The following is a 26,977-nucleotide window of genomic DNA, read 5'->3' on the forward strand; positions in this document are numbered from 1 at the left end:
GAGCGACACTAGTCAAAATTCCTATGACACGGTAAGTGGAAGTGAATGAAGGTTGGATTTTGTTCTGAGAGTTGAATGTTTTCACAAGAAGTTTTAAAAGTTGCTTTGCACCGCTATAATGAAGTGTTAGATATTTTAAAGCAAAAATGCCCCCCCCTTTTTTTTTATGCTTCGCAAAACTAGTGTGAGCAGAAGAAATAATTAAATGTTTTTGGAATGTGTTAATCATTGACCTGGAATAAAACTAAGCTGTAGACAGCACGTGCAATAAATCTCTGCACATTGGTTCTGTTTAAAAGGCTTTATGAGATGATCTGCGAAGTATCTGGTACAAATTCCTGCTGCCATACCCTCATCTAGCCATTCCCCACAGGTTGCCAACCAATTGTTCCAACACTAAAAGAAGAAAAAATAATAATCGTGACGGTCGCATATTTTTCTATAGTACAATAAAAATATCTCAATGTTAAGCTGATCTAGCTTATTTATGTGCATATTTTTCAAGGCTGCCAAAGAAAATACTCAATCTTGCAGGCAAAGGCTATGCTGGGGACATGAGAGTGAGATTTCCTTTGCTTAATTCTAATAGATTTTTTTAATGTCTGGGTACCTCAACCCCCATTGCCTCTTTAGACCCCTAAGGTCTAAAGTGAGTTGGTTAATTCAGTGTATGTTTTATCCCCATCCAGAACAAGCTGAGAAGCTGACAAGGTAAGCATGACACTCAACAAAAACAGAAGTAAAAGCTATACAAAATTAAAAAATAATTACAGGTAAAGATCAGTGTAATTATAGTGATATTTCGTACAATTGAATTTGTATGTCCCGTATCAATGACAAACCTTCTGAACATGGGAAAGAGCAGGCAACTATGTATGAATCAGTATCCTTTAAAATAATTGTGCTATAATCTTTTCCATGTATTAGGTTAGATTTTATTTGACACAGCGTGATGCTAACTATAGTAACCTTAATATGGATGACGGATTTCACTACTACTGCTTGATTCCTTGAATGCAAAGAGACATTAAATCTTCCAGTCCTCAAAGCGGTTTCTTGGGGTGTTCCTTCAAGTTCAACGTCTTACCACTTTCACGCTAGAAGTCACTTTGTGGCAAACAAAAAAAGAAAAAAAAAAAGGAAAAAAGAAAAACCAAAGAAAAAGAAGATGTTGGTTGTGATGGATTAATTTCAGACAGCAGTTTCTGCTGAGTTCACCATGCTTAATGTTCTTCCATTTAGGAAGGAGTTGCTGTCAAGTAAAGCAGATGAGCTGCTTTCAGTTTTCTTTAAATACATGCTAACAACGTAACATCTCTTTCTTCAGGAAAATGACCCAGTTGCATATTGTTAGAGATCTGCCTTGTGCTTAGCACGGACAAGTAGGGTTAATCGTCGTCCTCCTCCTCTTTCAGTGGGGCTATCGGGAGTTTGTCCTGAACTTGGAAACACGCTACAAAGAAGTTGACAATGGAGTTGTACAAATGCTGCTCCAATGCTGCATTGCTAAAGTAATGGCTTTCATCAGGGTAAATCTGCAAAGAAACAAGAAAATACACACTGTTAGGAGCTTAAAGTCTCAGGACTGACCACTCATATCTGCAGCTCAAGCTGGTCTGCGAACCCACTGCTTCTCCTCAGCACTGTGTGTCTTCCTGTAGATGCATATGAGGTCCAGGGTAATTCAGGCACCACAGCACTCTGAGTGTAGACTTGCATCTTCCTTAAAAAGGAACTTTTATGGGGGAGGATTTTCCATTTAATTCCATTCTGAACAAGTTCAGGCTAAGCAGAACCAGGCTACGCTTACAAATAACAGTGCTTGCTCCTTGCAAAAACTGAAAAAGCTCAGTGGAAGTCAGTGGAGAGAAATGGCATTAGGTTTTACTGATTAAAATGAGGACTTAAAAGAAAAAATGTCATTAATTGAAATAAAGCTTGCTGGAGAAATTAAATAGAAAAAATGTGGGAAGCCAGAAATGAAATAGTCTAAACACAACTTTGGATTTAAATGGAACAGGTAACTTCTGCACGTTTGAAGGAATGCGAGAGGATCATAATGGCTTGTCCAGATTGGGATATTGACAGGAGAAAAAGTTAGTTTCTAGGCCTGGATACTTGCAGGCAGGACTGTGGTGTCTCACTGCTGCTCTGAGTACCTTGATCCAAGACGTAAATCCCTCAGCCCACATTCAGTCCTCTACAAAACTTTGACATGCATCAAGCCCATTGGTGCCTTCAAGCTCCAATGTACTAATGCTTCTGCGTTGGGAAATGTGCAGGGACATCTCAGTCATTGTAGTGTTGACCAAATCCATGCTGGGCTCATTGCTTATCTTCCATGTCTGTGCTTCATCCCATCTGCCTTTGGAGGATGATGGAGTGAGCATACCCATCACATGAAGCTCTGTAGAAATGCAGCCAGAGGGAGCTGGTATTCAGTAAATCATGTTACTAGGACTTGGGCGCTGCAACAGAACCATCTCTACTGTGAGCTGTAGCACGGTCCCTGGCATGGTTCGATCCTGGGTTAGTTGCACTCTCCTGGCCATGGCTTGAGATGTAGCAGAGGTCAGGGATTATCCCCATGGCTGGTGGATGGGTTCATTTGGGAAGCTTTGATGGCTTGGACATGGGCTGTTCAACAAATCAGAGATGTAATTTGGCAGAAAGAGGGTCTTTCCAGACCAGAGCAGGTCATTTGCAGTGGGATGTGTCAGATTTAAGAGACATTTCTCTCCTTAGCTTTTCTGGTTGATTTAATTTAGATCCCTGTTTCCCTGTTATTCATCCTGAATTCAGCCTGGTGTTCCCAAAGAAAGAAAACAGACACCAATTCCTTAATAGATGTGTCTCTCAAATCCTAATTTTCTGTAATTGAATAATTGTTCAACAGCTGTCCAAACCAAAATAGTGGTGTCAGATAAGCATAGGAGTACCTAGGAACACATTATATGCTGGTGCTTTTCCTACTGCCTGGATGAGTTTGCAAGTGGCTTTTCAAAGCTTGCTTCATAACAGCAGTTTGAGTTCAAAATGGGAAATAACTGTTCAAATATGAAAAAAGGAAACACATACTGTACCTGCAAGCTGTAATTAGCCTTTGCCCTAATTAGGTGTGTGATAAGGTCCGCAGTATGCTGAAAATGGATTTTTTCTGTAAAAACAGATTACAATCATTAAAGAGGCAAATTTAATTAAGAAAAATCAAAGGCATCCCAAACATATAATGAGCTCAAATGATGGGCTAACTTACCATCAGCAGTAGCATGAATGATCAAAAATGTCTGTTCCTTCAGTAATGAGACTCTGTGTGCTAATTTGGTGAGCTGTGAAGGTAAAGGTTGCAATAAGATTAAAAATCTTGCTAGAAACTAGTAATTTATATGGAGAAAATAGAAGCACTTAATTCCATTTGATACTTCATCACAAGGATAACAAGCAGACACCAGCACAGCATATTCTTTTGGCTACTTGAATCACTCTGGAGGTAAAACTGGCCCCCACTGTGTCGTTCTGGGCTCAGTATCAGCAGATTGAAGAGGCCAGAGACTCTCGTCTCTTCTGATAATGTTCACCAAAAACCTGAACTGCAGAACACACGGAAAATGTCAAAGTGAATTTTCAGCGAATACAAAACAGTGATGAAAAGCGTGCCCAGGTGCATATGCCTAAGAACTCTTCAGAGAACTGGAGTGACTTTGGTATGGTTTGAAAGACAACCTCAATGAGCTTTGACAGCCTGGGGGAGGATCCGATACGAAAATCAAGTGTCCACTGCTGAGGATGCCTTTGCCCCCAACTGTCTTGCAGATGCACAGGGGAAATACAAATCTGAGTGACTGCAAATGGTACTGGGTAAGAGAATTCAAGGACTTCTCCACTTTTTGCTGCATTGTTCAGAGGAATAAAAGTCTCAAGGAGACTCCAAAAGAACCCAAAAAAGTCTTGGAGTGGCAAAAGGAATGTACATGTCAAATCACAGATATTACTGCTTTATAGGGGGGCAGGGAAGAATAGCTCTGTTAAATTAAAATCTTATTTCCTTCACTGTTTAAATGTATGTGCCCTAGCTCTCATTTATTTACATGAATTAATGTATTTTTGAGTTAAAATACTCTTGTATCAATCCTATCTTATATCTGCTTTCATCTTCCCACTGTCCTACGTGGTTTCCATAGAAGATAGACAAGTGCATCTCCAACAGCAACAGGACCCTCCATGACTGACTATGGAGGTCGAATTAGGTGGCTAAAAACATCGGCATGTATTATTAAGATATGGTCACTGCCATTTTACATTACAGATTATGTGTATCTCATTTAAAAGATAAAGCAACCCTGAACATTAGAAGTGGTCCTGCGTATTTCCTTGGTGCTTGAGGCAAGTTTTTGGAAATTCTGGTGGATGCAGGCCTGTTCTTGCTTTCTTGCAGCTCCACAATCTGTATGAACTGAGAAAGTGTTTGCAAATCTTGCAAGGGTGCCCTCTAATCTTCCCTCTTAGTTGGACTTAGTTAATAATTCTCTCATCCTCAGATTGCTGGCTTCAGTGCTTAAGTCTTGTGATGGTGTATGCATGTCTTGCACTCTGTTCTCCCACTAAATGGCTCCTTCCTTTCTGCTCCCTCAGTTGTAACCTACCACATGACAAGACAGCTTTTTGGGAGTCTACATCAAGTCTTGAATTATGTGACCTTCATAAAGTTCATGTCTGATCCACAGGTTAGGAGCAGCTCTTCACCCTAATCAATTCATGGTTCAACTGTGGCATGTAGGAGACGTGTATCAGCTAGGGTCTGTACCCAGAGACGCGCCAGCTCTGCAGAGAGCTCAGGTGCTGTCCCTAGCAGTTAATCCCCAGTCAACCAAAAGCACCACTATTTGCTTAAGTCAGCTTTTCAATGCACAAAGAGCATGTGACAACACAAAGCTCTTGTTTCTGGAATATTTTCCCTTGCTTTCACCTCTACTGACTGGCCTCCAAATTTCTAAAAGGATTAAAAGAGTTTGCAATGATCTAGATAGAGATCATGAGTGCAATGAACTCAGTATTTAGGTAGGCAGGAGAGGCTTCTGCTGCAGGGGCACAGGGTGCTACCTGCCTTCTCTATAAGAAAACAATTTCAAACTTTTTCTGCCTTCATGTCTTCTATCTGAAGACAGGGCTTAGTAGACTTAACAGTGTTTTCTGTATAATAGATTTTGTTTGTGAGACTATTCTTTACTATGTTTTCCCTCCAAATAACTGAGGGAAAGAAGACATGAAGCAACTGATCCCATCGTACATATTAAACAATATCTTCAGTAGCTGGTGCCATGTCTCCTTTTCCATGTCCTGCTCAACTCTGCAGGCACAGAGTTCTGCCTACCTGAAATATCACATCTGTGTTTACTTTGAAAAAGGCAAGAGAAGCTGAGCTTCACTTGACTTTGGGTCAAAAATTATACCTCAGAGACAGTCAAAGTGTCAAGACCATTGGGATGAACTTTAAAGGATGTCATGACATTGTGTCCACTTGGGCACATCTGAGTCACTCAGCCTCAGCTCTTTCAATTTGTAAAACTGGAATAACTGTATTTACCCAATTTAGAGAGGCAGATGTGAAGGTTAATCAATAAAAACCATATCTATCATTACTATTAAGACAACAAAAGCAGTAAGCAGGCTGAAAGACACCTTGCTGGCTTTTAAATATAGAGAGTCTTACTAGTGAGTCCATCTTGCATATCCTTTTTCCCTCCCCAAAAGAGAACACATTGAGGAAGAGTTAAAACCCTGTTCACATTTTATCAGGGAAATGCAGCGTCCATGCAGTTACCTCGTATGCTCTGTTATCAATCCCATGCAAGCCCAAGTATCTTTCAGAAAAGGCTGAAGCTTAAAAAGAAAAGAAAGAAAACATCTATTTCAGTCATAAGTGAGTACACTGGTGCTTCTGAGTCAACTATTGCAAATGCTAAAGAGGATCTTCTTTTCTAACATTGCCTTAGTTACACAGCACATATTTGTAAAAGTTTTTGAAAATGCACTAAGAATATGTATGATTCTACAGTCTTTCATTATCACCACGTACTTATGGTTTCAAAATAAGTCATAAAAGAGCTTTTTTTTTTTTTTCTTTTTTTTCCTTAATGCAACCAAGGTATGAGGAGAAGAGGAAAAGTTGTGTCCCTTTCTCTTTTCACGTGGGGCCGCCTCCATCAACAGTCTATTGCAAGATCCTGTTGGTCTCAGGGATAAGTGTCCAGGATCTGAAGACTGGCTTCAGATCTTGACTGTCTGACCACTGACTGTCATGGCAGTCCCCCGATTTTCACTGGCACTAAGAGCAAAGGGAACTGGTGTCCCTAAGAGAAAGGACCGCCATGTGCAGTGCAGTATTGCCAGCAGAGAGAGGACAAGGCGTGTGGGCTGGACCACAGCTCCCATGGATGAATGGTCCAGGCAAGAAAGAAGTATGTTCAAGGTGATGCAGGTTGGTGTCTGGAGTCTGGAGGGTTTTAGAGCCAAATCTCCTTTATTTAAAATGAGTGAGTAATAGAAGTTATTTGATTACTCTGACGACCATGGCTGGTCCCACTGGTGTCAGCAAAATTGCTCTTGAGGAGGAAAAAAGTGTTTATGGCTAGTCCTCAGAAGACACACAATACAAAACAGACAGGATCTTAAGGAAGAAAGAGAAGATAACTGGGAAGGGTTAGGGCAGAAACATAATTTGTGGTCAGCAAGAAGATCTTTGAGCTCTGGGATGGGGTTTACCATATAGTTTGAAATCCGTCAGTGGGGAAAGAGCAGCTCCACAGGCGAACACCTGGTTTTCTTCGCCGGCTGGAAGCATGTAAGTGCTCAGGTAGCCGCCATAATCCTGGAACACAAAGGGGACAGGGGTGTCAGTGGTCCTGCCATGAGGTGCTGCAGCAAACTCTTGGCCATTACAGATCCTTTAACACCTTGTCCTGAAAAAACACAAAGCAAGGGACATCTCCCTGGCTTCAGCAGATGCGGCTGAAGATGAGCTCTATACTTGTTGCGCTCTCCTGAAGGCGGAGGGTTGGGTGCTCAAGTGCTCGCCTCTTTTCATTCCACTTTATGGCTGTAGGTCTAATCAGGTACGTTACCTCTCCAAAATATCACCCCAGTCTTTCGCTATTTAAAATGGACATCACAATTTCAGTGTCTGCCGTCAGCCTGTTAACAATTCCCTGCAGAGATGCTGCTGTACGTGCAGCTCTCCTTGCCCACTCTAAGCCTGTATCTCCCACAATAAACAATTTCTACTCGCAGTCGCATTCTCATTTCAAACCGTGTGTACTTTGCAATTGCATTTTCCTAGCTGGGCACACAGTGGTGCGGATCAGCCTCAGAAATCAATATTGTTGTTGTACATTTGTACGACATGAGCTAGATCTACCCACATTCCCATAGGCCTTAAGGGACAAGATGAAAGTGAAATGGAAGTTTGCAAGGGGAAAAAATAATTAATTATCTGACAGCTTTTTCTGGACAAACAGTCACTTTCTGCACTTGGAAGTTAATTAAAAAAACCAACGTTGACAAATACATTGATAAAACGAAAGCTTTCCTCTTTAACATCTCTGAGAAAGAAGCAGTCTATCTCAAAAATAAATAATAATAAAAAAGTCACCACTGACATATTCAGTAAATCAGGATTTAGCTCAGCTGCTTAGCCACATCAGCCAACTAGAACAGCACAGAGGAACAATGGGAAAACGTTACCTTCCCAAACACACCGACTCGCAGTTTATCAATGTAATGCTCCTTCAGCATTGTCCTAGAACATGAGAGAGGAGAAACAATGGGTTAAAAATATTTTTCCCTTAGACACAGCAAGCACAGTGTGATTGGGGTGGCCACAGAAAAACCATGTAGACAATCTAAATTCATGCTGCTACAAGTTCCTTTCATGAGTCTCTGTTCGATTTAATCTTGGAACCTGTTGTGTTGGATTTGACCAAGCAATGGCAACGAAGAACCTGCACTACCTCTCAAAGTCATAATAAAGCTAATGCTATTGCACTACTCTGATAGTGTTTTTAGCATGATTACATGCAGAATAAATCTATCAATATGACAGGACTTGACATTTAGGGTTTTGCACATTTTTTTCTGGTTTAAAAAATTTAGGGGTTTAAAGATGGATTTTTTTCAATTACCAGGCCAGCAAAAACATTAACGTAAGAGCTGATATTCAAGCTTACTTGTTTGTAGCTGTATGACTGTACAGAGCTAAAAATAAATAGGCTTTGAACACGTGATACAGATAAGTGTGCTCTAATTTAGCTCTGTTTAAGGCTTGTTTTTCTCCCTCTGCACTGGCTGGCATGAGCTCCCTCTCACATGCCATCACTTGGTCCCAGCTGTATGACTGCATTGTCCTTCTCTCCCATCTCCTTGCTCTACCCTACACACCATTAAAGCATCCAGGACTAATGACAGTCTTGGGTTAATTATCAGTAATGAATTAATTTCTTCAATAACAGTGTCATTCACCGGACAGCTTCCAACTGATCCTTCTCTTCCAAATGGCCCAGCCTCCTCTTGACCTCGTGCAATAGCTTAGTGCCTTGGAAGCCGCTCCCACGGCCGTCGAACTTCAGCACGATGGCGTTGTGAGAGCTGACCATGACGCTTTCCCACGTCACCTCAAACCTCTCTGTTACGATCTGGCTGCCAGGCGTCCCATCTCTGAAACAGAAATAGGTATCAAGCAAAGGCAATGGCACCAAGTACGGCCCAAATGCCCTCCCCGGGGCCGTGAGCTTGCCATGGCAATGTGGACCGGCATCTCCCCATGCATTGTAAGGCAGGGTAGATTTCAAAAAGAGGAGACCAGTCTCTGCAATGATGATGGGGGAAATGCTGGTTGTGTGGTATGGGTTTTGAGGCTGGGGTGGAAGACCCAGGCTGGTTTCTCCCTCCCTTCTTGCACAGCAACTATTGCTGTGCTAAGCTGAGCTTTGAACAAACCTAGCAAGCACATCACTAACTGGGCAGGATTCCTCCTGTGAGTAAACCAGGGCAGCGACACAGAGGTCAGTTGGGTTTCCCCCATTTATGCCTGTTCTAATCTAGAGCTATTTTCTACAGGGATTTTTTCTGGTGGAGGGATTTCTGTAAGGAGCTTGGCTTTGGGGTGCGCTGGCACTGCCACAATATGATGAATGAAGCTTGCAGACATCAATCATCCTTTCCTTTACTGGAGAGCATTGGGGTTTCATTTCCTGCCCCCATTCACCCAGCCCAGACCTTCCGTCTCCCACGGGGTTCTCCAGAGCGGCTGTAGATGGAGCTGTCAATCACTTCTGTCACCACTGCTTCACACAAGTACAGAGGGAAAGAACACTTCTAGAGCAATAAAACTAACAGCTTAAAAATGCCCAGGTTCGTTCAAAATTGACGGGTAAGGGGAAGAGGTGGGCAAGATTCCCTCTTCACCTTTCTGCTTAGAGTTCGATCCTGTACGGGGGAACTGTCTCGAGAAATATTGACCCCACTTCACCAGACAGCTCAGAAAAATCAAGAGATGATAAGTAATATTTTAGGACCGGGATTACTGTAGAGCCACTGGCACTTCCATTTAGTCCTTGTCCTTTTTGGGGTTCTCGGGGACATCAGCCAACTCACTACAGGACTTTAATGTGCATGTGACTTCAGTCATTTGCATTTATTCAAGCGAGACCCAGGCACATCCAGCTTCAGAGGCAGCCTAATCAAGTGTTGTTAGCTTGATGAGTACCAATCTTCCTCAAGCACTTGTATAATGAAGTACATTTTCTCTGCAGTAATTTTGTGATGTAATGACATGCTTATTGCAGTGTTTTTTTGTCCTTCATGAAGGGATGTGCAGGATGGTGTTCAGGCATTCATCACTTCTGCATGAGGCTTCTCTCTCATGGGGTGTTCCCTGGCAAGGAGCAAGCGATGCAGTGGGACGCAGCCAGGGCCAAGCAGGTTCTTCCAAGGTCAGTGACTTCCCTCCCCTGGTTTCTTTCCAAATTGCCAGAAGAAACTCAGTAGTGTATATTATTATTACTAAATGTTGCATAAAGAAATATCCATCTGCTGTGCCTGCCAGAAGGAAAACCTACCTACCTACTATAAATGCTAAATTCATGGTGATATTCAAAGGTTTCTATCTCTCTCTTTACTGTTACTTCAGGGAATTTACATGGGAAGGATTGCTGCATGAGGGCATCTAAAATTTAAGCTGTAGTAAGGCTGACTGCATCCCACTCTGAAACTACCTGTTAAGCACAGGATGAGGGCCCTAAGCACTGGGACAGAAAGTCAATATCCACCTTTTATTCCTCCCCCTCTCATTTCTGCCCCCAAAATTATTGAATTGCAAGTGTATGTGGGACAAAATTTACAAAATCCTACAATTTACTCTGCAGGGTTTCACTAGGGCACCCTCTTGGGAACTAAAACCCTTAACTCAAACACGGGAGAGAAGGGGCCCACGTCTAGCCTCTCCCAGCTCTGAGGTGAGAAAAGGCATAGGGACCAACGTGCTGGACTTAAGTGCTAAAGCAGTCTGGTATTCATTGTAAAAAAAAAAATATCTTAAAAGGCTCTGATCATGGCCAAGGTTTCCACGCTGCCCTAATTATGTGAACAGAAAGAAAGGATGAGCGAGAACTTACACAACCAAAAGCAATGGGTAGTGCACGGTGTCCGAAAAGGTTGCTGGCTTTAAGATCTGCATTGGCAATTCTAGACAAGAAAACCAAATAACAGCATGTCTTCAGTGTGGGAACGCTGACGTAAATCTAATAGATTTTTCTGGTGTTTTGGCCACTTATGAGCTGGGACAAAATGGCATTTCATCAGTTGCTCTGGTAAATAACACCTTAGGAACACAGATGTTGTCAAAAAGAAGACCCATATTATGGTAGTCGTGGTGACAAGAAATGTAAATTGGGAGTACAGCGCGAGCTGCTCAGCCATGCATCACTTTTACAGCATTCAATTAACATCTGGCAATAGCTATAATTTTCTTTTTTGGCAGCTCGATGAGTGACGCAGCCAGAAATCAATATTTCAGGGCAGCAGAAGAGGGGGAAAATCGGTGATGAAAATGATAATTTAAAACCCAATTACATATGGTGGCCGAGGGAAAGAATAGGATTATTTTGCTATAATGGCGTGAAGAGAGATAGAGAAACATGTATTTTAATCCTGACTTCCAGAGGGCTTAATTTTGCTGTAAACCAGGAGGTAACCATGCTGAAGCCCAGGCCGTTATACTGGTACTGAACCGATGTGAGTGAAAGACGTGGTCACCAAAGCTTCATTTAACTGTTTCCTATAGCTTCATATTGATAGCCAAAAACGTTGCCACACAAAGGCTTTCCACATTAATGAGAACACATTTATTTTTAAAATGTTAACTACAATCCAGATTAGCAAAGGCCCAGCAATTAAATCGGTATTAGGAGCATCTTCAGTAGATTAACACACAGATTAACCGCGCAGTTTAAGTGGTTTGCTTTGCAATCATTGTCTGACATTCTGTCTAATTAGTTATTCCATCTGAATGCTAATAGCTGCAAATTGGATCAATGGCCCAGGGACAGCCAAAAAGGCCATCGTTTGACTTTAAATATAACTAAGAACTACGTGCAATGTTCCCAAGGCTGTAAAACCCGAAGCTTTGAAAATACGGGGAGAGCAAGGAAGAAAAGCCACACAGCTGCGGCCAGCTTCTATTCATTACACACACACATAAATATATTTTAGGCTAAATGACCAGAATCAGATTTCAATGATACCTGCAGTTATGAAATTTAGCATCAAGCTGAGTTATTCCTAATAAGCTGCCAGTGCCACTACGAATTGGCTCATGGTGGGGACAGACGTGATCTTTATGACAGGATCTTTCCCCATCTTTTCCTGCCCATAAGGCCTGGAAATGCACATCTGTTCTTGTTATTTCATGCTCTGATTTATGTTCCTAATGCCCGTGTGGCAAGCAGAACATTTTGGGGCCATTATGATCCTTTTAAAAGGGCAACTGTCTCTCAGCTTTTGCTTCACATTTTGTAACACCTGGCAAAGGTTGAAATCAGGAACCTGCCATCCCTCACAGCTCGCTGCTTCATTTCACTGCATCCGATCTGAGATGTATGCTCATTTTTGGCATGGGAAATACTATGGTTCATACTATGAACCCAGGGTCTTTGGTTGTTTTTTTGTTTGTTTGGTTTTGTTTGTTTGGTCTTTTTTCATTTGTGTGTGGTTTTTTTTTTTTTTTTTTTTAAAGTTGCCACCATACACATAAACTGGGACTTTTGGGAGCCATTGCACAACTCTGAATATGTGGATTTTCCACATACAGGTAAGATACCTGCTTACAGCCAGAGGAGATGCTTTTTAGGTTGTTTCAGGAACAAGCACAGAGACAGCAGAAAATTCTTACACTTTGGCTGTTTGCCATTAGGCTTTTCTCTCTGTCCTCTTTGGCATTTAGATACGTGGGGAACGATTGCACAAGTGGTACAAATAATGCACCAGCTGTGGCTATAAACTGCTCCAAGTTTCTGCTTTCTTTACTCCAGGTGAAATCTCTTTTGGCTCTTCTCATAAAGCTGTTTTTTTCCAACCCTATCAAATGATATGGCTTTCTCAAAGAATCCTGAATGACTCCAGTGGGCAGTCGTTGGTGAGTCGTCTTCATTCACTGCAGTTCAGTATTGTGTACTGAAAGGCAGCCACAGCTATAGCCAGGCAGCACATACAGTATCCCACTTCAAACCCATCTCAAATAATACACCAGTCCTGCAAGGGTAAATTCCCTCAACAATGGGGGCACCACACCGTGTCATTTTCTGGAGTGGCTTTTTCTCTACAAAGAAGATTTTAAAAGGAAAAAAAAACAACCCAACCCTATCATTTTGCCTTTCTTCAGCTGCATTCTCATCAAATCCTGTCTCTGTAATAACCTCCTTATGTGGCACGTCCTGAGAGAGTGCTTTGCAAACTGTGTGAGTTTATTGAGAGCCAAAGTCATTTTTCCTACTGCCAGTCTAGCCTAGATGACTGTATCATTTCACAGCAACAGCAGTGAAAAAGAAAAGTAAGAGAGAGGAAAGGTACTACTTACTGTAATCGTCTATCTTGATTTCCATGTATTCTACCTTAGGCATTTGCCTGTCATTTACAGCCAGCTGCACATTTTCATTTACCTCCAGCTCAAAAATTTCTGAAAGAAGGACAAGATCACAAAAACTTTTGGCATTGTTTGTAAAAAAGCATTTTAACATTTTATAGCCATCTTAACATTTGTAACACTAGTTTCCTTATGAATTTCCTTCCAGTCCTCACAGATGTCTAATTCACTTAAGTCTTTGGAACCCTTTCCAGGTTCTGTGTTGGCAAAAAGATATATTCCTGAAATCAGTGACATTGAGCTGATTTACAGCAAATGGGAATGTGATCTTCTGTGTTGAGGCAGTGCTACGGATCCCAGTCAGACATCCACCTGCCATGCCAAGCTAGATATCAAATGAAGAATTCCTCAAGTCTGTGCCCAAGTTACACATAATAAATGGGGAAAGGGGGTAGACTATGGAGGGCTTCAGGACAAGGTTGTGCTGCTACACAAGAGCAAATCAATGAGAAGGAAATTCTCGGGGAGAGAAGAGTGGATAAAGATCATACAGACCTGCAACATCAGGTTTTGGAGCATTCTTGGCTTTTAGAGTGTTTCAAGAATTGATCATTTTGCTTGTGTGTCTTATCCAAGGACTCTGGGGCTGACATAGAGGATTCCTTCTTCCTTCCCAGGATTTAACCTTTATTCCCATGTGCTCTAACTGCTGAGCCTCTTCTAGGAAAAGCAGCCACGTCCAACATCAGAAAGAGCAAGTCCTTCCCAGATGGTAAGGAAAGGGCCCATCTTTATGAGACATTTTGGGCTGTATGTCCTAGGTGGTGGGAAATGTATCCTGGTGATGGCGACGTTCCTGAGCCCCGTGGGGGAGGGATTCAAGGGCTGGGGGGATTCCACTGTGGTGGCAGTGAATCCTGGTCTGGAGAGCCCGTTGCAGTGCTCAACCCCATGGCATCAGGCTGGGTTCAAACCAGGGGGATCCAGGGCATTATCTCTGCCTTGTGAACCCAAGGAGGGTTTGAGGTTTTGCACCAAATTATGTGTTTCATTGACTGTAACTTCCCTTTTGCAACACACTGATAAGTAGATGTGTAACCCCAGCTCCTCAAATCATACTTCTGGTACCTGATTATCATGCTCTCATTGCCCATCTCTGCTGAACAGGCAGGCACAGCACAAAAACATGCCCTTCCCAGTTAATATATTTAACAGATCTTTCAGCAATAGGGTATTGATTCAACGACTATTCACCCTGCTTCTGAAAAGCTTGGCTCATCTCTATTGAAACCACAACCCCCACAAAAGTGCCAAAGCAACAGCCTATTACATTTAGTTAAATATTAAGATTCTCATTTAATTATGGCACACACAAGTAGCTTTATCAGCAGAAAGGGGCTTGCTACGTAGGGAAATTTAGTCAAGCCGTTTTATTTGTTCATATAATTGCATTCACAGAAAGCCAGGAAGACTGTGGAGGAAATAAAAAAGATTGGCCTATCTCCTAAAGGACTTTCTTTTCTGCTTTAGGACCACAGGGAGCCTGGGTCTGTGGAGTACAAATGGCCACTGCTTAATTAAATGTAAGCACGCTATAATATTCAGTGCAACTCACTATTATCAGATTATTGCAGAATACAGAGGCAAACTCCCTTTATAGAGTAATGGGTTCATATTAAATAAGTAAATTCAGTGACATGCAACTGTCAGTCGCCCTTTATTCAAAAGCAGAAGAATGAAGTGAAAAAAAAAATGAACCAGGGGAAATGCTAATCATACGCAGAAAATAATGAATTTCAGCAGGGGATGTGTCCTGTGTGTGACTAGATCGAGTTCTCTATGTAATAAACGCTACACATATATATCTGTCAAAATAAAACTAGACTCAGTGCGTTTTATGTTACTTTTTCAAGCCCTTCATTTGCTGTTTCTGTTTTATAGTATCTCTCATTTTATTCACCAAAAAGTATTTTATAAAACTACACGGGAGGTTATAACACAGCTCATGAGAGCACTACCCTGCATGTGCTATTATAGCCAGTCAGCCTTCTCCACGTCTATGGTAAAATTAAGGTATTGTGTTTAAGGGGGAAAAAAAAGAAAGCGACTTTGGAGCTGCAGATCAGAGCTATCTCTCCTGGCCCTGAGGCTCCTGTGGGCTGGAGCCTTGTGGGCATCACCAGGGCTGCTCTGGAGTTACGCTCAGCAAAGGCACTGCCAAGCCCAGGTCTCTGCTGGGAGGAAGAAGAGCTGGTACACTCTTGTGCACAGACTGAGATATGAGCGGTCACTGCTGCAGAGACACTGAAAAGCCAGGAGCTTGCAATTTGCTCTCATCGTTACTTAAAAAAGAAATTCTTGTATTTTTGTAGACCATTGGAAAACCATGGAAGGATAAATTAGAGTTAAACGTACAACACATCTCATTAACAATATTGGACACTGTTGACACTAGATGTAACCCAACTGAGTATTTCTATTTCAATAGCAAAGAATACAATATGCCCCAAATCTGATTTAAAATTTGATTTTAAAAAATTCAATCAGAATTCAGGATTGCACTCTACACATCCTGCTTACAAGCAAAACTTTTCTAGGTGGGGTAAGGGCTTGAAATGCATGCTGCTAACAGATATTGAGAAAACAGGGAATAAAACAGGGAAGACACTGTATAAAGCAAGATTGATCCTGTGCTTTTTTCTTACATATCCTGGTGCCACAGGAGTCTTTCCTTTGATACTTAGCACCTTCAGCTGAAAATGAAGCAGCTCAGCATTTTGCAAAAAGCTTTAGTTTGAGAGCCAAATTCCCTGGTTTGCTCTGCTCCTTTGCAGAGACAACAGCAGTGAGCTGCTGTAAATTCAGTTAAGTTAAACTGATAAACTGGCCATGTACAGAGCAGCTAGAATAAAGGTGTCGCTTGTTATATGGATTCTAGCAATGCCTGAAGTCCCCTACTGCAGGTTAAGGCTGTGCAAAACTTGACATTAAAACAAAAGATAAGGGGCTGCCATCAAAGTGACAAGAGCAGATAAATCTTGGTTTCACGTAAGGCTCAGTCCCACACCCTGCTATGAAGACTCATGGGAGAGAGAAGGGGACACCTCAGTTTAAGACCCCTCTAGAGAAGGGACAAAGAAAAGCTCTCTGTCTGAGGCTTCCTGCCAAGCTGACTTGGGGTAAAAAATTAATCTTTCTGGATGACTTGTATTGCTACAGGTGTGAAGGAGGAATCCCAGAAACCTCATGGCTCTCTGGGCTCTACAGGGAGCCATGTCTGGCAATGGCTACAGCCAGTGCCAAAGATTTTGAGGGAAAAAAACCCCTGAATTTGGAATAATTCCAGTTTCACACTGGTGTAGATGAATCATTAGCATGAAAGAGCCTTATCAAACAATAAGTGCTACAGTCCCCATGAACAGATCAGAAAACCAGGCAGAGGTACAACTTGTGGGACTCACTCCTCTGTGTTATCTCTTTCAACCCGGTAATCTATATCAGAGTGATTTTTTTTGGCAAATTGTCGATTATGCTAAATATTTCTTATTTTTGAATAGGATGTAAATCAATATTTGTAGAAGTCTTAACAAAAAGAGAGAGAGAGATCTGGACTGTGCAGTTTTTAAGAAAATTGGTAACAAGCATCATGCCCAAACCACTGTCTTCATATCCTCAACAGAAAGCTTTTGTGATGGCAGCACAGCAGCTCTGCAAGTCTCTCTGACTTGCAGAAGACTTGCATTTAGGCAGAGTCTAGGCTCCCCACTAGTCTAAGTTTACCAAAGAGCAGCTACATATCAGTGTCCTGCCTGGATACTTTTCTCTGAAGAATCGAAAGGCTCAAGCGCATTCTTACTCTGTGCATCGGTTGTGTTGTGAACGGTCACCATCGGGACTCGGGGACCTTGAAAAGAAGAAGAAAAGAACTCCGTTAAATATCTGTCGAAGCACACACAGATGCACGTGAACCTGGTTTTGAATTCCGTGGAGCTGAAGACTCCTGAGACTTGCTTTCCATGCAAGAGTAATCTAAAAAGCAAATCACCCTGGTATTAGAAAGAGTCTATGAATAAATGACAGTACTGTAGACTCGAAGACTTGCGAGGTTTCAAAGCCTTTCCCAACGGACCACTAAATGCATCTTTCCCTAATTTGTAAACATTATAATTAGCACAAACACAATTAAATCAGTTGCTTTTAAAATTATTCTAATGACACCCAAACATCACAACACAAAGCATTTACATTTTGTATGCTGTGGATAACTGTTGCTGTTTTGCAAATGCTTTGGTTTTGTTGTTTGTTTGTTTGGGTTTTTTTTAAATGAATTAAACACCAGTTTGGCTCTCACACTAAAAAAGGCCACATATGCTGTCTTAAAATGCAACATTTGGGTACTGAAATCAGTCAGTCTTATACAAAGAGGATTATCATTATTATGCAATGCACATGAGTGAACCACAGAATTCGCTGCCGCTGGATGCTACAGTGTTTAGGATGGTGTAGTCTTTACCACAGGACACTATAGTCTTCATCACAGGATGCTGTAGGATACTGTAGTCCTTAGCACAGTGGTCTAGAGTCAACTTCTTGTTCAGAAAGTCACCAAGGGGCTGATTGATAGAAAAATGGCACGGTACATAAGATTAAGTTCTTTTTGTAGTTCTCAGCTTCTTTCTCTCTGTTTTTCAATTATCATCTGCCGGTGGCTCTTGGAGACAGGATGCTGGGCCAAGATGAGCTTCCACCTGAACCAGTACAGCCACTCGTACATTACTACCATACCTGTTCGTAGCTCTTCCAATGAGTTTGACAATACTGCTGAAGGTGGAGGAAGCACTGCAATGATGAAATGGTTAATTCTCAACCTCAGGGGTAATGGTTATCTTACTTTCCCTCTGTTTCCCCATAACGTGGCAGGATGCAGCAGCAGCAAAAGTGAACAGCTGATGAAAGATCATCTGTACACCCAGCAAAGATCCCAGCAGCATGACCAGAGAGCTCCCACACTGTGTGTGGGTGAAGATCATAGACTCACAGACTCATAGAAACATTTAGGTGGGAAAACACCCTCAAGATCATCGAGTCCAACTGTAAATCTAACACTTGCAAGTTACCACTAAACCATGTCCCTAAGCGCCACATGTACACATCTATGACTCAACCACTTCCCTGGGCAGCCTGTTCCAATGCTTGACAACCCTTTCAGTGAAGAAATTTTTCCTAATATTCAGTTTAAACGTCCCTGGTGCCATTTCCTCTTGTCCTATCGCCTGTTACTTGGGAGAAGACACCAACCCCCACCTCGCTACAACTTCCTTTCAGGGAGTTGTAAAGAGCAATAAGGTCTCCCCTCAGCTTCCTTTTCTCCAGGCTGAACAACTCCAGTTCCTTCAGCTGCTCCTCACAAAACTTGTTCTCTAGATCCTTCGCCAGCTTCGTTGCCCTTCTCTGGGCATGCTCCAGCACCTCAATGTCTTTCTTGTAGTGAGAGGCCCAAAACTGGACACAGTATTTGAGGTGTGGTCTCACCAGTGTTCATGACAGGACTTCTCTTTTGTATATACTGTATTTCCAGTTCAAACCTACTATGCAATGAGGGTGTGCAGCAGGTGGGGATGGCAAAATTTGGAACCATCTGTACAAAAGACCCATGGAGGAAAGGCTGTTAGAAACCGTGTTTCCTACTTTCTTGGGCTCCGACAATCTGGCGGCATGCTGCTGGCATGCAGGGGAAACCTGCCCTTGAATTACATTGAATATCAAAAAACCCAACATTTTTTAAGCTTAAAAATTAAGACAGCTTAAAGAGGCTTGATATTCACCGACATTCAAACCCTTTTAAGGTCTCTTGAATCCTTCAAACTTAAAGCAAACCCTGCGCTATCACCATCCCTGCGCAGCAGCTGGCTGAGAAACAGCCCCTGAAATGCTGTGACTGACAGCGTGTGCACACATGGCAACAAAACCAGGTTACTGCGAGCCGCCCATGCGGGTTCGGTAAGTGAAATAAGTTCTTGAGAGCAAGAAAGGCTTTAAGGAGCTATAGTTGTGTCAGTGTTTTGCCCTGTGCTGCCAAGACACCACATCCCATTGCACACAATCAAGAGTGTTTAATGTAGACCTTACCTATACAGAGAAGAGGCAGAAAAAGGTTTTATTTATAAAATAAATATATATATAATATATATTTATAATTTATTTATAATTTATTTATATAAATAAATGATATATTTATCATTTAGCCATATAATGATATGGCAGCCTGACTTTTGTTTCCTAGTAATTGAGAATTTTCTTCACTAACAATCTGATTCCTTTGTTTGCACCATTTTCTTTGAATGCAGCTAAGTGAGCGTAACGCATGGAGGAAAACCATGTTTTACTCACCAGGATTTAGCTGAATTCACCTTTCTACTACCATTATACATTGATATGCTGACCATATTTTTTTATAAATCTCCCCTGCTTTTTCCCTGCAGTCCCAGAAAAGCAACAAACCTAATAAACAATTCATCATGGGCATGATAAAATCATCACTGAAAATAAAAGGAATCCTCCCAAATGACTTCAATCAGAGCTAGAGCAGTCCTTTAATTAACACAAAAATGCCTAACGAAAAGAAAGGGATAAAGAGAGAAATACAATGCATATAATCCTTTCGTTTTCTAATTTATTTTTTCTCTGCGAGTTGGCACTGGAAAAACTGTGAGAAAGTAATAAATTAAGAAAAAACCCAGTATGTACTTTAGAAAATTCCACATATTATATATTGTGTCTCTCACTACCTTACTGACATCTCCCCAAATCAATATTAAATTATTAAATCAATTTTAAAGTGAGGTCCCATACAAAGATATTCAGTTTGAGGTAATATCAAATAAAAATATTTTAAAATATCATCAGTATCCTTGAAAAAGTAGATGTTTGAGTTGCTCAATTTTTATTTTTCAACAAATGGGGAAAAATGGTAAAACCAAGAATCTACAGAGCAGAATCATCAGGTCTGTGAGAAAGATTACTCTCGATATTAAACATTCCCAATGATGACATTCCGGTTAAACAATGCCTTTCATTTTTGAGCAGGTTGAAAGTCATTAAGACGAAAAATAAATTTTTTTTTTTAGGAATTATGTAAATTGCTTATTTCAATGCCACTTTTTAAAGTGAAACAATCTGGTTGCATGGTACACTATGTCTTTTAGTACACACACATCGCAAGTCTTTCAACACTCACAAGTCGAGTGCCTAATGCCTGACACAAGTAGAACAAAATTCTTGAAATTAGGAAGTGTATATTCATTAGCTGCCTCCCACACTTTATTTTTAAACCTGTAACGGTGTGACAGTCCCATTACACATGCCATCTGGTAAATGCCATCCACTGTCATTTGCAGATCTGAGAGTGAAACCTAATTTGTTCAATGAACTGCTGGGAGCTGACAGAAGCAGAGTGAGGACATCCTCTGCTCCGTGTCTCCTCTCTCCAGAGCCCTTCCAAACGGGCTTTGATTGGGACTCCTGAGCCCTGGCACATTCTGCTGCTTCTGTTCTTTAATCAGTGCTGATGAGCGCCTGTGTCTACCCGTCCCCCTTGGAAACTTTGCAAACGCTCTGCCTCTTGCTTACAGAGGTCCTGAGCATCAGGTCTGAGCATCAGGTGCAGGCTGGATTTTAGCATTTGCTTGTGCTCCTTGCAGAATAAAACACAAAGTGCTTCATTTTAAGAAAGTAAAGCTGATAGTGAGCTGCTTTGCCCCTGATCTGAAAAGGTAAGAGAAGCCCAGCACATACTCCATCACCTCGGTAAATGTTCCCAAAATCACAGGCAGGACACTTTCCAGCATGATGAGGGGATGATGATGCTCTTGGACTTCTTTCTTCCCCCAGCCCTGGCTGCGGAGGTGTAGTTACATCAGGACTGTGAAATGCCCTGAGGTGTGGTACCTGGCACTGCTGCTCCCTGTCACGTCCCCTAAATTTTTTAGGATGCTGGGTGGCTCTGTATGGGGTGTAACCCTGTTATCCCTCTCTGCATCCCTCTGGCAGGGGCGAGATGGGTTGCGCTGGAGCACCATCAGCTGGAACCACTTCACTTGGCTTACAGGCTCTGCTCCCCTCTCCTTGGCTCCAGCATTGTGCCAGCTCACTCCAGTAACTCGACAGCAGTTTTAATGGCGCTGCTTTATTTATAGCTTAAGAGAAAGGAACAAAACTATTGACAGGAGAACTTCTGAATGTATAGATTGCTCTATACATTCCCAGATAGACGCATAGTTAATAATGCTGCATAAATATGTAGTTACAGGAAGGAGATTTTAAATTAATACAGCTAAAAGTCTGGCTTTATCATAAGGCCTTTGACTTTAAAAAATTTACTGTCATTATCCATGCTAGAAGTAAATTAAGCCATAACACTATAATGACACGGGCAAATTTATCAGGAAGGAAGTACTGCCCACCACGATCTGAAATGCACAGAAATGCGCTACCTCAGTAATTTGACAAGAAAAAACATTGGCTGTGGCTTGCCACCAATTTTTAAAGCAGCTTTCATTACTGTTTCCAAGAGGGTTCTGCTTAAACACTATCAGAAAGCAAGCAACTGTAGATATTTAGGTGGTAAGGTATAGATTTCCAGAATAAAAATGGAAAATCATACAATTTTGAACAAAATATTTATCGGATGTGTTTGTAATACTTTTAAGAGAATATTTCACAGTATTCCTGATGTTTTCATGATCTAAACAACATAGGGAATTGCATCAGTTGCAACTTTAAAACGAAAGCAGTGATTATAAAAAAAAAAACTGAAGTAAAATTGCAAAAAGGGCAATCAAAATTATATAAGTGTTTAAAAGGCAAAAAAAGAGGAACTGTCTTATTCTTCTCATCCATATTCTCAAAGGCTTCAATGTGGCAGATAATTTCGGACTAGAAGCAAAATTCACAGTGTGTAAACAATGAAAATTCAAATACTCTCTGCCAGCGCCACCAGCATATCTCTTAAGCGCTGATGAATGATTTAAAAGAGCAGCTGCGAGCAATGGGAACTGAGAGGGTCTGGCTCTGCACAAGTGAGATAATTGGCAACAGCCATCTCTGTGTACAGATTCCAGATCTCTTTATTTGCTAATCCATGAATTATTTATACTTGCTGCATAAAGTTCATATGTTGGGGTGATATTATCAGCCTAATAAATAAAGACACAGGGAGTTCCATGAACCACTGCTTACAATTAAAATATTTTCCCATTTACAGTATTTTCCAGTCCATGCTACAGACAGATGTTCGTGCTGTTTGCTTTGGCAACCTTGTTGACACAAACATCAAACAGACTTGTGCTGCTATTCACCCTCCCCAAGGCATTTAATTTTTTAATCTAATCTTTACTTCCTCAAATGTAACTTGTCTTGTAAAATAATCAATACTATATTGTCTCGTTCTCGGGCAACACGCAGGATTGCACAAACCACACTGATAGCACTGCTTGTTTCTGCCCCATCTGATACCAGTAATAAATTCCATGCTTACTTTATGCAGAGCAGAAATAAATCTGGTTGTTCTGAGGCAGCTTCAGTTAGCAGTGGCTAGAGGGCAAACGAGCAAGAGATTTGTCCATAATTATACTACACAAAATAGCTCCAATGAGTTCTTCTAAAGGTTGTTTGACTAAATAAGCATGGTCGGGTCCTGAGCCTATTTAATGGGATTTTGAGAGGCGTGTACAAGCAGCAGTGTGGGAAGCTGGGCTGACACTAACCGGATCCATCCCACTGTCTGTCCTATGGTCACTGACACACAGAAGGACATGGGATCTCCAGGTCTAAAAAGGCCCTCCCTTCCTTCTTCAGGTAATTCTGTATTATAAAAGTATTCACAAACGCCCTCTAAATATAACTCTTCGCTGACGTAATTCCTACAGGTGTCTCACTCTTCTGGTAAGAACTGCCTTCTAACTTGAAGGCTGCCTTCTAACTGCACTGGCTGTCACTTCAGTTTACACCGTTTTAGGTTTGTTCCAACGAGCTGTTTTCTACTAATCGTGAATATTCCCATTATAGGTAAAGCAGTCATGTGTCCCCAAAGCTCTCATCCAGTAGGATAAACTAGATTATTTTAGCTTCCTTTTGTAAGACAGTTTCTTTTCCTCTTATTCTTTAATGCAAGTGTTTTACATTCAGTTCCTCCTTCCTAAACAGAAATGACCAGGACTCTACCCCTGCTGCAGAGGATGTCTTAGCTGGTCCATATACAGTGAAACTGCTACTTGCTCAGTGCTACAGAAAATTGTTTGCCTGATCCTAGAAGAGCCTTTTCCATGGCCACAGCTGGTAGGTGGTTTTCAGACATCCAGTGATCACCATTGCATGCCCAGACACCCCTCTACGCTTCTGAGGCATTTGTAACTCTTGAACTTCAATCACACAAGACAAATTCTTGCCCTGAATTGCCATGTGCTTAATTTTGCTCTTTGTACTATTAATTTCCTCTACTCCAGCCCTGCAAGACAGCCAGCTTCTCCAGGATTTCTCTCTGCCTTCTGATGATGCTTATCAGCTTTGTGTCCTTAACAAATTCCATTAGCTGTGTCCAGCTTTGGGTTCCCAAGCTCCCAGGGAACAATCTAAGTAGGGTCATTCCCAAGACCAGCTCCTAATGAGCCCTGTTGCTGATCTCCAATTAGCCTGATATTTTTCTTCATCATAATCATTCAGCTGGTACTTAACCTTCCCTTAAAATTCTTTCACTAATCCCCATCCTCTCCTTCTTAATTAATATCATCCAATGAAGCATCATGTCAAGTTGGGCTGAGTGAAAGCATTTCCTCCCTTTCATGAGGCTTTGGCTAAGGTTTTCAAAACCCATAATGCAATAATATACATGAATGGTTCCAAAGAGGAACGTGGAAAACCTATGACCTTCAAGAAACGTTGCAGGTACATTCATCCATTGTAGTGATAAGATCAGCTGTAAAAAGGAGATAGGTTAGCAGAATTTGCTTGCAGAGTTCCTGAACCTGAAAGTGCACCATGACCGTGTACCTGGAGACATAAGTACCAGAGGCAGGAGGGAACTACTCCAGCTCACATGGGGGTCACTGACTCCCCAAAAGGCTACGGCATTTTATTCTAGTATGTTGGTGCTATGGTTGGAAGGATGAATCTAAGTAGAGAAATCCCCATACCCCCACTTTCTTCCTTTTTCCAATTTCTGTTCTATTTCCTGTTATTTCTAATTGAATCCCTTATCAATGTAAGCTCTTTCAATATAATTTTAATCCAGGCTTTCTGTAAACTTTGAAAAGAGATGAAAGCAAAAGTTTAACATTTGTCCCTATTTTTAAAATATAAGTTTCTTATTGGATTAGTATATGCTAATCCTAAAAGAAATACTGTATTCGGAGGAACATGCCTGACATTTTCTGTATTCCCTGCCTACCATGGAAAGTCTCTGGATAACTCAGGATGCCCAGGGAGGTTGTGCACTCTCCATCCTTGGAGGCTTTGAAGACAAGACTAGACACAGCCCTGAGCAACCTGGTCTCATCTCTTCTCTGACACTGCTTGGAGCAGGAGGTTGCACTAGAGACCTCGTCAGGTTCCCTCCAAACTGAATACTCCTATGATTTTGTGATGCCATGATAAAAAGGTATCACAAATAGCAGTGTTGTCATCACAGAGAGACTGTGTAGCCATGTCCCGGTAGAGCTGTGGAAGGGGAGGAAGAGCATTTCAGTCAGTCCCTGTTACTCCTCCTAGCTCCTCTAATAGGCATACTGCTGGTATATTCAAGAGAAAAAGATCTTTCCTTGTAATCACAGCATGAAAGAAAATACTCTCTTCTCAGTGCCATTTACAACTCATTAACACTGACAGAATAAAACCTCGTTGCATATTTTGTGTTTATTCCATTAAAAGCCTAGTATAAATTGATTTAGATAATCTTAATTTATTCTTTTCCATAAGTAAACTTCTCTTGCAACAAAATAATGATATCCTAGTTAGTTAAGTTATAACTGATGCTGGACATTAACTTTTTAAAAAAACCAAACCCGTAAATAACATTGCTTCACATTGTCTGGTTATTAAGCTGTTTTCCTCTCATGAGTTCTCAGGTTTTAATATATCCTTAATATACCAACTGCATAAATGAGGGACTAAACAAGTATCATGCAAACAGAAAACAAAAGCCAGCAATAAACCTTACAGCTGGTCCAGCTGGCAAACAAGGTGAGAGAAGCAGTTTTCCTTAGAGGAAGCTTTAAATCTTGCGGGATGGTAACATCTGTACTATCCACTGCAGAATAATGAGTTCAACCAAGGTCGCTCATATAGCTGGAAATAACGCACATGCACCCTGGTCTCAACATGCAGGAGGTCACTGCCTGATTTGTGAAGCTTCATTATTTGAAGCATCGGAGGAAGCCTGTTGTCATGGTCATTTATCTCCGAAGAGTGGAGTTCAGATAAAATTTTATATGTACAGAATGACCGAATGGCAAGAACCCTGGCTGTAAGCAGATGATAGATCACCTTCCTCTGGGCAATGCCAGACAGCTCATATTTACAAGCAAGAATCAAAATGAAAACAGGATCAAAGAATGCAGAAGCAAGGAACACATAGTGCTTTGCAGAATGAGGTAATTTTAAAGGGGATAGGACTTTCACTTTCATTCTACAATCTTCTTTTTTCATGCACTGGAAATTACAGGTGTTTTCTATTCATCTTATTATTAGATATTCATGCATATTATTTTTTTTCACTTATTCTGTCACTGAGTATTTATGGGTACTTTATACTGCATTAAAAATACATAACAATACAGTGAAATATTTTATAACATAAATGAATGGTCTAGTTAAAGGAAGACAAAATGTGACTGGAACATCCACAAAAGCCACCGTTTTAATTAGTGTCAGACTACTTTAATAACTACGTTGTTAACAGCCAGTAGAAAGAAGTTGTCTTTCAAATTCCAAACCACTAACAGCATCCTCTTTTTTCCCAGAGAAAAAGCTCTTGTGGTACCTTCTGTTTGTGCACAAGGGATTTTCTTACCAGCCTGCTATTTTGAAGTGATACCAGCATGTGAGGGAGTGAGGACGAGCACCCCCCATCCTGCCGTTACCCACGGGATTTCTGACCCATGAACTGCGCACAAAGGAGTTGAGACACAAGAGCCAACCTCGGCTGTTAAGTAAGAAAGGGAGTCAAGTGAATGCAAACGTGAATTATATAGTAATTATAATATAAATAGGACCCAGAGATTAAGTCTGTGCATGCTTTCAAACAGCAGAAACTAATTTAAGCTTCATAAGCCTCAGGAAAAGTTCCAAAAGGTCACAGTTTGCCTGGAAGCACTAATTACAGCCTCCCGCTACTGGGTATACAAAAACCCAAGCGTTTTCGTAATCATCCTTGTATAGGAAACCATTCTGGTCACAACAGATAACAGTCACCCAGTGACCTAATATGTGAGCAACCACCGGGATTGCCTTCCAGGCACCAGCACGGCTGCTGTGCTCATTTAGCATTCGGCTGGGCTGGGAACCTGCACCCACACTCTTGGTTCGTGAAGGCCATTATCACATTGCAGGGCATTTAGCTGCACTTCAGCATTACCTCCGTGTTTCTCGTGCATCTCGGATTTTGTCAGCCAGATATCTTGGCTAGGATGCCTGGTTTGTGCAGCAGCACAAGGGTAGCATGCTCTTGGGGATTGCCTGTCCTGCTCTACCCAGAAAGACAACATGGGTTGTCTACTCATGTTCAGACCTCCATAGCACAGAGTGTCAAACACTGGTTTTCTACCCCTTGTTTTGGGCCCCAGATCCAGGCCA

General features: G+C 41.4%; 1 protein-coding gene across 1 annotated transcript in view; it reads right to left on the reverse strand.

Moving 5' to 3' along the window:
* Positions 1-1,388: 1,388 nt before the first annotated feature.
* DPP6 (dipeptidyl peptidase like 6) overlaps positions 1,389-26,977 on the reverse strand; it is a 410,215-nt gene continuing 384,626 nt past the window's right edge. Inside the window, exons 17-26 of the mRNA XM_074157769.1 lie at positions 16,989-17,036; positions 13,127-13,225; positions 10,668-10,737; positions 8,515-8,709; positions 7,741-7,795; positions 6,763-6,868; positions 5,822-5,880; positions 3,257-3,329; positions 3,084-3,157; positions 1,389-1,535 (exon numbers count right to left, since the gene is read on the reverse strand). Coding sequence (XP_074013870.1) covers positions 1,389-1,535; positions 3,084-3,157; positions 3,257-3,329; positions 5,822-5,880; positions 6,763-6,868; positions 7,741-7,795; positions 8,515-8,709; positions 10,668-10,737; positions 13,127-13,225; positions 16,989-17,036 — 926 coding nt within the window. The remainder of the gene's footprint in view (positions 1,536-3,083; positions 3,158-3,256; positions 3,330-5,821; positions 5,881-6,762; positions 6,869-7,740; positions 7,796-8,514; positions 8,710-10,667; positions 10,738-13,126; positions 13,226-16,988; positions 17,037-26,977) is intronic.

Source organism: Numenius arquata, chromosome 12 (assembly GCF_964106895.1).
Source record: "Numenius arquata chromosome 12, bNumArq3.hap1.1, whole genome shotgun sequence".
NCBI classification, from domain to species: domain Eukaryota; kingdom Metazoa; phylum Chordata; class Aves; order Charadriiformes; family Scolopacidae; genus Numenius; species Numenius arquata.